Source organism: Melozone crissalis, unplaced genomic scaffold (genome assembly GCF_028551555.1).
Source record: "Melozone crissalis strain CALT ecotype California unplaced genomic scaffold, PUWL_Pcris_2 ptg000068l_1, whole genome shotgun sequence".
NCBI classification, from domain to species: Eukaryota; Metazoa; Chordata; class Aves; order Passeriformes; family Passerellidae; genus Melozone; species Melozone crissalis.
Window position 1 is genome coordinate 18,936,083 of NW_026535846.1, and position 13,376 is coordinate 18,949,458.

Below are 13,376 nucleotides of genomic sequence, written 5' to 3' on the forward strand. Positions count from 1 at the left end.
ATAAAACAAGGTACACAAGGTAATGAGAGCAGGTAAACTATAAACAAAGACTTTATGCATATATGTGAGCAATATCTGGTGCCTGACTTACTCAGGCCTTTGTTCCCTGCAAAGATTAATCAATCAGAGTAGCACATCTAACACAGCTATTTCAGTAACCCCAAATCTCATTTCTTTATGAGAAAAAATTTAATTAATAATTCTGGTAATTAATGAAGGGAACAATTTACTTTGCTAAAAGGTAATATTCATCATAGCTAAAACCAGGCATGGATAACAGAAATCAGAGTTCCAGTGGCCAATACTATTACAGACTTTGACAGCCAATGAAAACAAAAAACTGCAATAACACAAGTCATTCTCACCAAGAGAATGGGATAATTACTGTCAGGAAGGAGAACCAAGGCACTAAACCTGCAGCCATTCCTGCCTGGAGCAAAGCAGGAGCCATCACAGCATCCTCCACCACAGCACTCATGCTCCAAATCCCTGAGCCAGCTTCCAAAAACTGCCTGCTCTATTGATGGAAATAACACCCCCAAAACAAGGCAGAGACAGAAACATAACATTACTTGTGCCAGAGGAAGAGACAGGAGCGCTGCCCACACTGCCAGAGCCACAGAAAGCCCTGCAGTCAGTTCAGCCCAGAAAGGGAAGTGACAGGAGGAACTTACGAATCCACGTGCAGAACTCTCTGGCCACTCCTGGCACACGCTGCTGCAATAATGGACTCAGGCAGACCTGCAATGACACAGGCAGCTTTCAGAACTCTCCATGCAGGGATGTGTTAGAAATTGCAATAATGGTACAACTTGGTCAGAAGGCAACTCAAACAAAAGAAATTTTACAATGTGAGTCACTGAAATTTTTAAGTCTCACGCTACTAAAATAATGAACACTATTCTGTGCTCTTTAACATTTTTCTGAATTAAATGCAACTTTATTTTTATTTTTTTAATAACTGTATGGAACATGCATACCACTTGCAAACACTACTAAGTTAAAGCTTGGCACCAGCATCTTCTCTCCACACCCTGCTCTCATAACCACATTGAGCAATTGCCAGCACAATAACACCCAAAGCTCAGTGGGGTGCTCTGTACCCACATCCTTGGTAATGCTCACAGGTATTACCTGAGGGCATTTCTGTTCACTTCAAAGTGAACAAAAGCACTGTGATTGTCCTTAAGAGTGGTATCCCTATCAAAATCTCCCACATTAGGCAATTACACTCTACCAAATCAGTATGTTTTCCTTATATTTAGAAAAAAAATGCAGCAAAAAAACACACCAAAAGGCTGTGATAGCTCTGCCAGCAATACATGCTTGGAATGGCACAGGATCCCACTGGAACTCAAATAAATGGGGCTGTTCTGTACTGTCTGCTCCCACTCACCAGTTTCACATGCCCAGTTCCATGCCTTGGATTCTGGAGCAGGTTCAGAGAAGCAGGACAGCTCCCCAGCTAAGCTCTGTGGCACTAACCTCCCTCAAATCTCTTTTGCAATGATCTGTTGGCTGTTTAAGCAAGTAATTCAGGATCAGCAATTAAAATCCCAGGGACTGGTATTAAAGACACTTAGGCCATGTATTCAATTAAGGGATGAGATGAAAGGAAGTGAAAGGAGCTTTTGGCTGATCTGATTTCCAGCAGCACCAGAAGCAGCTGCAGAGACAGAACTGGAAGGGGAAGAAGCAGCTGTGGAAGGGCCCAATCCACTCAGGCTCACTCCATGACAAACAATGTCCAGCAGAATTCCAGGCCTGTGCTGTCTGCTCCTTACACAGAACAGTGCCTTCACCAACAAATAAACCTTGCAGTTTAGGAAACATCCCCTGGGAGCTGGGTACACAGGCCACAGCTCCACCAACTCTTCAAACCAGCAAAGGCCAACAGAATCATCAAAATAAAGAGGTGCAACCTCTGCCCTCATCATCTGCCCCTCCTGACCTCCTTCCAAATCAAGTAAATGGTCAGTTTTTGGAGAGCAGTTCCATGGTGTTGTCCAAAAGCATAAATATTTGTATCAATACAAAGAAGGAAGTGTAAGACAGGCATGACACATTTTCCAGGAAATTAGCTACAACTTCCCTGCAAATTTTCTGGTCTTAATGATTACTTTTTCAATGGATTTTTTAAAAAAATCCTGTTTTGAACTGATAAAGCAGAAAAAGTGGAAATAGTTTTGTATTGCTGACCTTTCACAGAAAATGAAGGTTTATCACAGAATTAACCTCCAGGGCCAGGAGGGATGAACAGTTGCAGCAGTTCCTGGGATGTTTGTTTCACAGCCTAGAAAGGCCAAAAGTCTTCAGAGTTGAATTTTTGGAAACAAGAGCTCATAACACAGACCAGTGTGACCAAGGAGAAAATATCTAAGTGCAGCACACACTTCAGGACTGCCATGAGACCCTGGCTGCACACAGCCATTACATGAGAGCTCCACACTCAGCTGGCCCCCAGGTTTATATATATGGTTCATTTTGCTCCCTCTATAAACTATCTGGAATAGAATCTACAACTACTCTGTGTTTGGAGTTCCCAAAAAAGCTTTTCTTTCCCTCATTGGGGCACAGAGAGTATTACTCTAGAAATGGAATTGAGAAACTTGTTTCTCCTTCCTTATTGATAAAAGCCACTGAGAAAGTGTTGTAAAACATCACCAGTGCTGCCGGGCTGACCGGGGCCGAGTTATAGCTACCAGGGCATAACTGATTGCTGGAAGCTTGATCCAATTGATACTATGCTGGAGGTCTGTTCTTCCATTAACCTTGGATGAAATTGTTCCCTGAATTAGCTTCCTCTCTCTTGAAAGCTGGCATCAATTTTCTTCACCCAAGCCTGTGATCTAAGACACTGTGGCCCCCCACATAGCCAGTGGTGAGAGTGGAGCATGGCTGGCACATCCCAGCTTTGGGAGAGGATCCCAACAACCTGCTGGAACAGGACACCCTTTGCTCTGGGGGACAACACCTCAGGAAATCCAAGAAATAAATAAGACTGTCACATGGCACCAGTTTCTGAATGCTGTTCTCCAACAGAAACAAAGGCACAGGGAAAAAGGGCAGATTTGTCAAATGCAAGTTACTTCTATCTGTGACCTGTATTGCATGGTGGTTACTGAACAAAAGTCTTTTCCAAGAAAGAGGGTTCTGGACAATTACAATACAATTATACATTGTCCTTTTCTAGCTAGGAAAAAACCTAACTTGGAAAAGCCTGCTTAGAGAAATGGCAATTTATGGAATCATGGATGGATTTATTTCATAAATGGCAATTTATGGAATCACAGCATGGAAAGCTGAACTGCCTCTGACAGGATGCTCAGAGAGTTGTGCAAAATAGGTTCCCTTCAGATAATCCAGTAACAGAGAAATGTGGTTTTAGAAACTGTTCTTACTTGGAAACAGCCTCCTGATCTGAACTTTGATTGCTCAAAAGCCCTAAAATGGATTATACTCAGGCTGTGAAATGTGCTTGGATCCTCACTACCAGGCACACTCATCCTCCTGCGTTTGGCTTCCCACTGGAAAGAAACAAAGGGGCAAGCAGACTGAATTGTAACATTAATTAGCTCTAATTAAACTAACAAACATGGCAGCATGGCCACTTCAGTACACAGAGGAAACTGAGGTTTGTACCGATGTTTCTGTATAACGCCTGGGAAGTGCTGGGAGAGACTGCAGGGCTGCCCTGGGAGCAGCTGCGGGCAGGAGGAGGGAGCCCAGGAGGGGCAGGAGGAGGAAGAGGAGGAGGAGGAGGAGGGAGCCCGGCAGGCAGCACAAGCTGAGGGCTCTGGGCACAGCCTCTGCCTCAGGACAGTCCGTGCTGAGCTGAAAGGTTTCTCTGCACAGGCCCCTCCCAGCACTCACCCTCAGTGCCACTGCCCCATCCCAGCCCTCCTGGACACTCCACAGGCAGATCCATCCCCATAAATCTCAGAGGTGCCTCTGCAAGCTGACCTTGAAGTCTGCATCTGCTTGTTTCCAGTAACCTCTGACCAAGATAATCCCCATTACATGAATTTTTGGAGATTCCCTATGAAACAAAATCAGCCATACTCTCATTTTCTAGAATAGTGTTTTAGAAGTAAAAAAGAAACAGAAGAAATAGCTACACATTATTTAGTTATCCAAAAACCAATTCTATTTTTAGTTCCAGTACAACAAAATTAAAGTTTGAGATAAACACTAAGGTGGAAAATTTAATTCCGTTTTAAAAGCCAATTAATTTCTGAAGTCTTACAAAATAATGAAAACTTTTAATTCACCTCTGTGTGACCAAAAATTAATTTTAGGCTTACACATTGTGTGTCCTGCTTAGCAGCTGTACTTGCAGCTCTGGTGCTGCAGTGCCTCTTGCAGTGCCCTGAAAAGGGCTCAGCCACTGCCCTGAGCAATTTCCAAACTCAACAGCTCCACATCTCTGGGAGCATCCTGGTCCTGAGCTGCAAACTGCTCTGCAGTCATGCAGATGATAAGTTTTTACTGAATTACACAAGATCCATCTTGAAATGGCTTAAATGTTTAATTTGCTTCACTCCATCTACTAAATAAATCACAAGTGGCTTTTTCATAATATAAAACGTTGAAGGGAAATATATAAAAATGTTGGAACACAGACAATTTCAAAACAATCTTCTGGAGTCAGAGAGTTCACCAGCTGCAATACATTTTGTTTGCATCTGAACTTCTAAGTAGAGAAGAGCAGCTGATTCTTGAGGAGCTCACTACAGAATACTCATGGTGTGGTTTTGGTATATGTGAAATTTTAGCAGAATGTCATAATTAACTGCAAATTAAAATAGTTCTTGTATGCAATATTTTAAGATAAAGATGACTAAAATGTATTAATTTTAATATTTGCCCATATTGCAGAGCAGTATCAGAAAATATTTCTGCATTACAGAGTATGGCACAGAAATGCCAACCCACTAAGATAACATGTTACTGGTCAAGAAAGAAGCCACAAGTAAAAAGTGAAATTGCACACACTTATCTGTGTCTCACCACAGGAGCTTGGCAATGAAAACCATTCAATCTCACAGCTGGTGTAAATGAACATTTAGGAAAGGAATACAAGCACCTAGGCTTGAAATAAAAATTTAACTTCTTACTAAAAATTATACTCACACCAAGCAATGCTCCCCAGCACAAACTACAGCTCAGAGCCTAATCTTGGGTTTAAAGCAACAGCAGCAGACAAAGCAAAGCACTTGAATTAAAGGATCTGTATAGCAAGACACATGCTGAGCTTTATTCTCACTCCAGTCTTCTAATGCTTTCACTTCTTTTCTGCTTCCCCACGGGCAAAGAGCTTGCTCTCCTTGCTCCTTACATTTGTAAGCATTTCATGAAAGATACTGAGGAAGTTTTCCTCCTCCTGCAGCAGCAGCTCCCTGGGGAGCACCAGGGGCTCTGTCCCTCCCTGGGGAGCACCGGGGGCTCTGTCCCTCCCTCCCTGGGGAGCACCGGGGGCTCTGTCCCTCCCAGGGGAGCACCGGGGGCTCTGTCCCTCCCTCCCTGGGGAGCACCGGGGGCTCTGTCCCTCCCTCCCTGGGGAGCACCGGGGGCTCTGTCCCTCCCTCCCTGGGTGCTCAGGCCCAGCCTCAGAGCAGCTCCTGCAGCAGGACTGGACCCATTCCCCAGGCAGCAGAACCCATTTCCTGCTGGGATGCACAAACCTGGCTTTCCACTGCCCCTCATTCACACTGGAATTTCCAAGTACCTTACTAAGCCTTTTCTAAAGGAGTTTTTCACCTTGATATGCAGATGACCTCCTCTGTATTTTTCTCAGTAGAGTCCTACAGGCTCTGGTTCTGTAGGATCAGCAATATCATCTGGAAAAGCTGCAGAACACAGGCTGAGAAGGACAACAAAGGGATCAGAGAACAAGGAGTTCTCCCACAGGAGCAGCCAGGGACACTGCACAGCACCTGGGAAAGAACCTGCCTGAGGTACCAGAGGGAGCCTGAACCTCGCAGGCAGCACCTCTGCTACACCCCAACATCCACACTGGGAGCCAGGCCAGAACACAACCCTGCATTTCAGTCAGGTTAAAAAAATCAGTAAAGAAGAAAAAAGTACATTTACATGGGGAGAATAGTGAAAAATGAAAGGGGGACACACACAGAGAGGACATGGGACAGGACTGTGAGTCAGTGTTCATTTTGTCTGACATTTAAATGGACAGGCAATGACTTATCTACAAATGATTATAAAATCATTTATATTTCCTCCTTCCAGACACCAACATGAAAGTCAGTGCCCCTGTGTTAGTCCACAGTGACCACTGACGTCAGAAATATCCATCTTCAGCTGGTTTTCCATTGAGCTTTCATCAGCTCTCAACAGCTGCTGATATAAACTGAGGACTGTGCAGTTACATAAGATAATGCAACCAAAATATCAGCCCAAATGATGTATTACAAAATATTTTTGTCACGTTCTAAAAATATCCTGCAACAATGAAACTGTTAGGAATTATTATTTTTTTATAGCAATCTTAAGTGTTTACTCTAAAATTCTCATCTGTAATATTTGGGTTAGTTTAGTTGTAAGGTATATTTTTTAAATTGTGTTAGTATCTGGAAGTGATTTTCCCTAACACACTACACTTACCTAAGATAAACATGAAGTACTTACACCACTCCCAGCACATCCAACAATAAATAATAGATTCTCCTGACAGGACTTTGATGACCTGGCAAAGCCCGAGTGCTTTCAGCCAAAATCATATGAAACCATAAATCACTCCTTATTTTATAGAATATTTCAAAATGGATTCCTGCTTTCTACCTTGAAAGTCATTTCATGTGTTATTTATAACCACTGAAAACCAGAATGGAAAGAAAATTGCATAGAACTAGAATATTTACTGTGACTGCTTTTATAAAGAATAACTCTTTTTTAGAAAAAAACCCTAGAATTACTGGCAGACAAACTTGTGAATACAACACCTTTCAAAGAGCCATGTCCTTTACAACTTTCCCAGCAGTTAACACAGGTCTGGGGGAGTGTCAGAGACAAGAAGGCCAGACTGAACACAATCCAATTCCCTGAGGAAATGCCAAGGTAAACATGACCTTGCACCTGTATCCACACCACTCCGCACAGCCACAAAGTTGCAAATCTTGGCGCTCACAGGGGTTTCTGCCCTAAACTCAGCACTGCTGAATGTCAAATAGGGAAATTCACAGGCAAAACAAAGGTCTGCCACTGACCCCCAGTTCTGCTTCTAGACCAATGAAAACCAGAGAGAAGAGACGTGCCCAAAGAGCAGAGCTGCTGTGAGGACTGCTGATCCTGGAGAAGGTCTGCTTTGGCCAGGAGCCACAAATATCTGCTTTTGTCAGGAGCCACAAATATCTGCTTTGGCCAGGAGCCATCCCACAAACCCAGCCTGGCTGGTGGGTACCCAGAGCTCAGCACTGGGCTCAAACAGCAGGGACAGGATAGGAGGGACTGGGGCAGAGAGGGAGGGGAGAGTGACCTGGAGGCTGCAACAGAAAACAAAGTAGAGCAAAACATCATAACAGCTTTAATTCTCGTACTGTGCTGGCCATGAAAAACCTCAAGCTATGCTCCTCAGTTTCATGCCATGAGACAATCCAGTTTTCTTTAGAACTATGGATAGAAATCCCATGATTTAGCAAAACTTCACCTGCTGTACCCACCAGGAGTATTTTTGTACCCACATCCACCTTGCTCTTAACTTGCTCATGCAATAAAATACCTGAGTTAAGGAAAAAGAATTTCTTCTAAAGAAAACTTCCTTTTCCCATAGCAATATTGATGAATTAATTGAACCTAGATATTAACTGAAGCACTGATGGCTAAAATTTAGTTGAGGCTCCATTTGCACTAAGCTCACTACAGGGAAACAGTTAAATGAGCCTGAAATAAAAACAAATTCAAATCTTATGTTCCCACTCAGTCTAATTACTAAATTTAATAGATGCACAAGTTATAAAACCAGGAAAAGGCCACACATGCAGAAATTAATACAATTATTACTATGCATTAAAAATACCATTAAACACAAACATTGCAATTATCATGGTATGACAATTGCATATTCATAGGTACACTCAGCACTGGTGACAGCAATAGAAATAAGAGTTAAGACTGGGATAAAATATTCCCTCAGGAGCCACTTCCCAAAGAGAAGACAGATGAGAGTTCTACTCTGAACAATCTTCCATACTGAGAAATGTAATACAGATTAAAAACCCTCAGTCACTCCCCAGTGCTAATCACCACTTGTGTATGCTCTTGGTAAAAAGGAATGCAAGGACAAAACAACTCCTGAAGTGCAGAACTCTGAGAACCTTGAATTAGTTAGAGCAGTACTCTCTACAGGTGGGCAAAAAGGCATCCTGGAATTCAAATCAACACCCCCAAATACAGCAATATTTCAGAGAATTCAGCTGAGAACCTCCCTCCTGCAGCACCAAAGCTCCAACATCACCCCTCACTCCAAAGCAGGAAGATTGGCTTTGCTGGCTGCACATGACCTGCTCTCTCTGGCACAGACAGTCCTTGTTCCCTCCATGGCTGGAATGGTAAATAGCTTAACATTAACACCATGGCCATAAACCTCTGAGCTTCGGCATATTTACCTCATGGCAGTAAAGAATGGATCATCCCCAAAAATCACAGAGTTATACAATGTTTAATATTTCACCCTTACAGTTTGATTATCCAGCTTCTCATTATTAACCAACCTTCTCACACACTCAAAATGTTCTCAAATCTGAGCACATATAAAAAATGTCAGATTCATTACTGCAAACCACTCCATAGAACAGGGTTAACACACAGAAGGGACCTCTTAATTTGCTCAAGAACTTAAATTTTGCATTTTTAGCACAGTTTTGGTGAAAACAATGGGGGCAGTATGGTTTTATAATTACTCAAAAACTCCAGATATAAATCAGAAATCTTTTAAACAATTGTACATACATTGTATGGGGATTGCTTTTTTCTGCTGAACACTGAAATCAGCAGTTTCTTTAAGAAACTCACTCATTCAATTTCAAAGTGCTAGGAATCGTAACTCCCAGGGACATAATTTCACAGATCCGCAAGCTCCAAAACGAGAGTTACTAATTTCACATGGAAAACAGTAACATTTAGAATTTCCCTTCCATTTGTGCTCCAAACAACACCCTGAGCTCTTTACAAAGGCAAACAAATCTGACTGTAAATTTGGGACCTCTAAACAGTGTTGCACTTTAAGACTAGAACTCCATGCTGAATTTAAGGCTTATCAAGACCAATCTGAACTAGGTCACTCTCACTGGGTTTTACCAATAGAAATCTATTCCAATAATTCAAGATTATTTTGCTACACAAGCACCAAGAATCTGAGTTCTGAAGGAGTATTTAAAATTTTCTCTTGTAGTTACATTGAGACACTCCAGGTGTCCATCATTATTCACATGAACAGGATGAAGTTGTACAGGATACAGAAAGTGCAGAAAGATGAGAATTAAGTGTCTGGCTGTGTAATCATTCACAGACAGAGAAATGTGCTTTAATGAGAAAGACTAAAAGAGTTTTCTGTTATTTTTAAAGCAGGCATAGAGATTAGAAAAACTACTTTGAAGACTTAAAACTACTTGTATTGCAGGATATTATAAAAAACAGATTATCAGCCTATAGCACATATACTGCAACGAGACAGAAGTTCAGCTCTTCAGAGCTGTTTTCCTTGCACAAAAGCAAACCTGAGCGGCAGGATGGGATTTCGGGAATAAGGGCAGCCAGGGGAGGCAGAGTCAGTCAGACAAAGCTTTCCGAGGCACCAAAGGAGCCCCCGATCTCAGGTGTGGTTTGTGAGGTTTGTGCCCGGTCACAGGGCCGGGGGTCCCAGCAAATCCTCCTCAGGGCCAGCCGCACACGGCCCTCCGTGACACCTCCATTTCTCCATTTCTAAGCAAACCTGTCCATGGCAGTGTGAGCAGCAGCCCTGCAGCCGGCTGCCATGCCCGGGGCATGGGGACAACGTCCAGGCCGCTGTCACGGACGCGTCCCCGCGGGTACCTCAGCAGCCACTCGCACACCCTGCCCGCCCTCCCCAGACGCCGCTGCCGCCCTTCAGCCGGGGATCCGCGTCCCCCCGCCGCCCCTTGGAGCTTCGGCCCTGCCAGGGCCGGCGCTGCCCCCGTGCCCGTCCCGCCCCGTACCGGTGCCCACCACCACCACATCGAACTCTGTGGGCAGGTTGTCCGCCATCTTGGGAGGCGCCGTCACGCGCGCGCCGCCGGCGGAAAGGGCGGGAGCGGCTGCGGGGGTTCCGGCGGCGGCGGGAGGGAGGGAGCGGAGCGGCGGCCCCGCCTGAGGGAGCGCTCGCGGAGAGAAGAGCGGCTGTGGCTGAGGGAGCGGCGGCTCCGGGGAAAGCCCAGGGGTTGTCCTGCGTCCGTCCCCTTATAACCTGCCGGCCCTTCGGCTTCGCCATCCCTCAGCGCTCTGCTGTCCTGCTCATCCACTGAACCAACCCTGACCTGCCATACAGCAATGCTGTGGGATGTAGTAGGGAATATATATATATATATATTTATTTATTTATATTTTTATATATATTTATTTATTTATATTTATATTTATATGTATGTATCTATGTGTATATATATACATGCATATACACAGAGTGCCTACATCCATCAGTAAGCTTCTTAACTACAGTCACATGGCGGCATTCCACCTACTGAGCCAAATCGTTTCATTGCAAGCACGTGTGTTTTTGTATGACTTACGGGTCGATTTGAGGAAGAAATTATAAATTGTTCCCTGGCAAGGTGGGCAGGCCCTGGCACAGGTGCCCAGAGCAGCTGTGGCTGCCCCTGGATCCCTCGACATGTCCAAGGTTGGACAGGGCTTGGAGCACCCAGGGACAGTGCAAGGTGTCTCTGCCATGGCAGGGGTGGTACTGGGTGAGCTTTAAGGTCCCCTCCAACCCAAACTATTTTATGAACGCCACTGAAGTTTCTTGGATGACCATTTCCTCAGAAACAACAAATCTCACTTTTATTATTTCCTCTGCATATTCACTGTTTCCAAAACAAATTATATTGTTTTTTTCAATCTTGTTGCTCACTGTTCCTTATTAATATATCCAAGAAAATATTTTCATCATTGTTTTTAAAAAGTTCCCTTACCCCCAATCACATTTTTTTTTCCTTTAGCCAACGCGTTAAACACAGATTTAAAAAGAAAGTTATTAGTGTTAGCTAGAAAGTTTTATCAGTCATTAATTTCATGTCCTTTCTTGTTAATTAACAGATAGATGTTTGTCTGTACTACATTTTCTGCATGCAAAACCTTTTCTTTTTTTCTCAGCTCATTCATTAACTCTTTCCCTCTGGAGCCCAAAGCCATGCTTTAGTCTTGCTCAGTCTCTTCTTTCACCTTACAAGGAAAAAAAGGGAGAATCAGGGTTAAAATCCAGATTCTCCTGCTTCAGAGTTGCCCCTTCCATAACACCATTCTGAGTGTAAGAACAGCAGGACTAAAACCACAGATTGGAAAAAGCCAGATACAGCAATGTAGGCTAAATAACCCAGCACAGAACACCTGTGCCAGAATATGCTGGAAACTTCTGGAAACTTTTTCTTTTTATGCCACATTTAATGGCTCATATGGCTTTAAACTAATCTCTTAATATTATTCATTGTGTATGATTATATTAGAGTCTTAGCACCTTAAATCAATAATAACAATAAACCAGCTAGCAGCCTGTTAACACCTTATTACAAGCTCCTTGTTCACATAGCAAAAGAATAGTGAAAATAGTAAAAGTGACTAATGGAAACCAGAGGCCACGTTACCCCTGTGGTACTGCCAGACGTGCTGGAGCAGAGTGCAGCACAGAAAACAGTCCAACAGGAAACTTCCAGCCATGCAGGAACAAAAAATAGAGATTTAAACAGCAGCACTGGCTCACTGCACTGATAAATATGTGACAGAGAAAAGGAGGAGTTATGAGTTCAGGTAGAAAAGGAGTATGATCAAGTTTTAAGTTCCTTATATTTATGTTTCCAGCTGTCCCAGAGAGATTTTGATTGAAACTTCCATTGTTTTATTGTTCAATTTTGATTAAAACTTCCAGCTCCCATGCAATTCCATGGACAGAGCTGTCATTTCTACTTTTTAACATGTGAAAGAAATAAAGCTGCAGAGTTCTCACAGTGCTGGATCATCCCTGACCTAAATGTCTTGTGCTGAGGAACAAAGCATCACTATATTGGTGAGATGAGATAACACAAACTCCCCTTGCACACCCTTTTCCTACTGAGGGAGGGCACACTCAGGAAGGTCTAACATCATCACGAAACCCTTTTGTTGCTGCTCAATATAATTCTAGGACTGCACTGGAGCAGAGCTATTCCACTGTCAATGTCTCACTGTTTCTCAAGTGCTTCAGTATTTATCCCACCACAGAATGCTGTTGTTTGGTGCTGTGAGTTCCTGTTAGCTTCATTCATAGGATGCAATCAGTGCAATCCTATTTCGTGATGACAGTCATTATCCACTGGACCAGAAATCCTCCTTAGTACTTTTTATTTGACAAAAATGATTATTCAGGATCTTTAACTGCACGGTTTGTCAGTCCCACACAACACCAAAATATTTCTCTGTAGTTTGCAGTTTTAGTATCAGCAAATGTAGAAGTGAAATATATAAGTATGAATAATTTTTATGAGAATTTCATGGACCTTGAGAAAATGTCTTGCCATGTTTTTCTCTTTAGCTATTTAATTGCAATGTCATATTAACAGAAAGCAGCATACCCAATTCTGCATGGATGAATAAGCACATTCAATAAAGAAGATTTAACAGAGTAAATCAAACACTGGATTAAACATTTTCTGCATAACAGACCACAAAATGGGCATTCATTTTACCAATAGATCCTCTACATTAGAAACAAATAGAAATGCACACCAACGTAATTAAACTGCACATCCTGTGCCCTGATTACTGAATTTCCCTATATTTTGTTAAACTAGGTCTCATCAATTAGGATTGCCAAAATGCATTCCAAAATGCATACTGAAAAACTGAATGCAATTTTTAAAAACATTTGGATTAAATACATTTTTCCCTATGTTTTATGAAATAATTCCCACATATGTAGTCCTACATATTGCAGAGGATTTATACAGATTTTTTAGCAATAGCAGTTCAGAAAGGCGCACAAAGAGAATTTTAAGATCCCACTTTTAGCAGTTCTAAATACTTTTTCTGTGAGCAACTTTTCCAACTTTGATCTCAACCAAAACATCTCTCATAAAAACATGGTGTTTTACTTTTTGACTTTTATTTGGGATTTTCACATGTCCATAGAACTACCCTTGTTACTTTAAAGTTTG

The 13,376-nt window shown here is 42.7% G+C and overlaps 1 protein-coding gene across 1 annotated transcript in view; it reads right to left on the bottom strand.

Annotated features, from left to right (window-relative positions):
• Window positions 1-10,261, bottom strand: part of CHM (CHM Rab escort protein) — a 51,280-nt gene extending 41,019 nt beyond the window's left edge. The window contains exons 1-2 of the mRNA XM_054289547.1: window positions 10,191-10,261; window positions 675-741 (exon numbers count right to left, since the gene is read on the bottom strand). Of these exons, the coding sequence (XP_054145522.1) occupies window positions 675-741; window positions 10,191-10,239 (116 nt within the window). The 5' untranslated portion in view covers window positions 10,240-10,261. The remainder of the gene's footprint in view (window positions 1-674; window positions 742-10,190) is intronic.
• Between the last annotated feature and the right edge of the window lie 3,115 nt (window positions 10,262-13,376).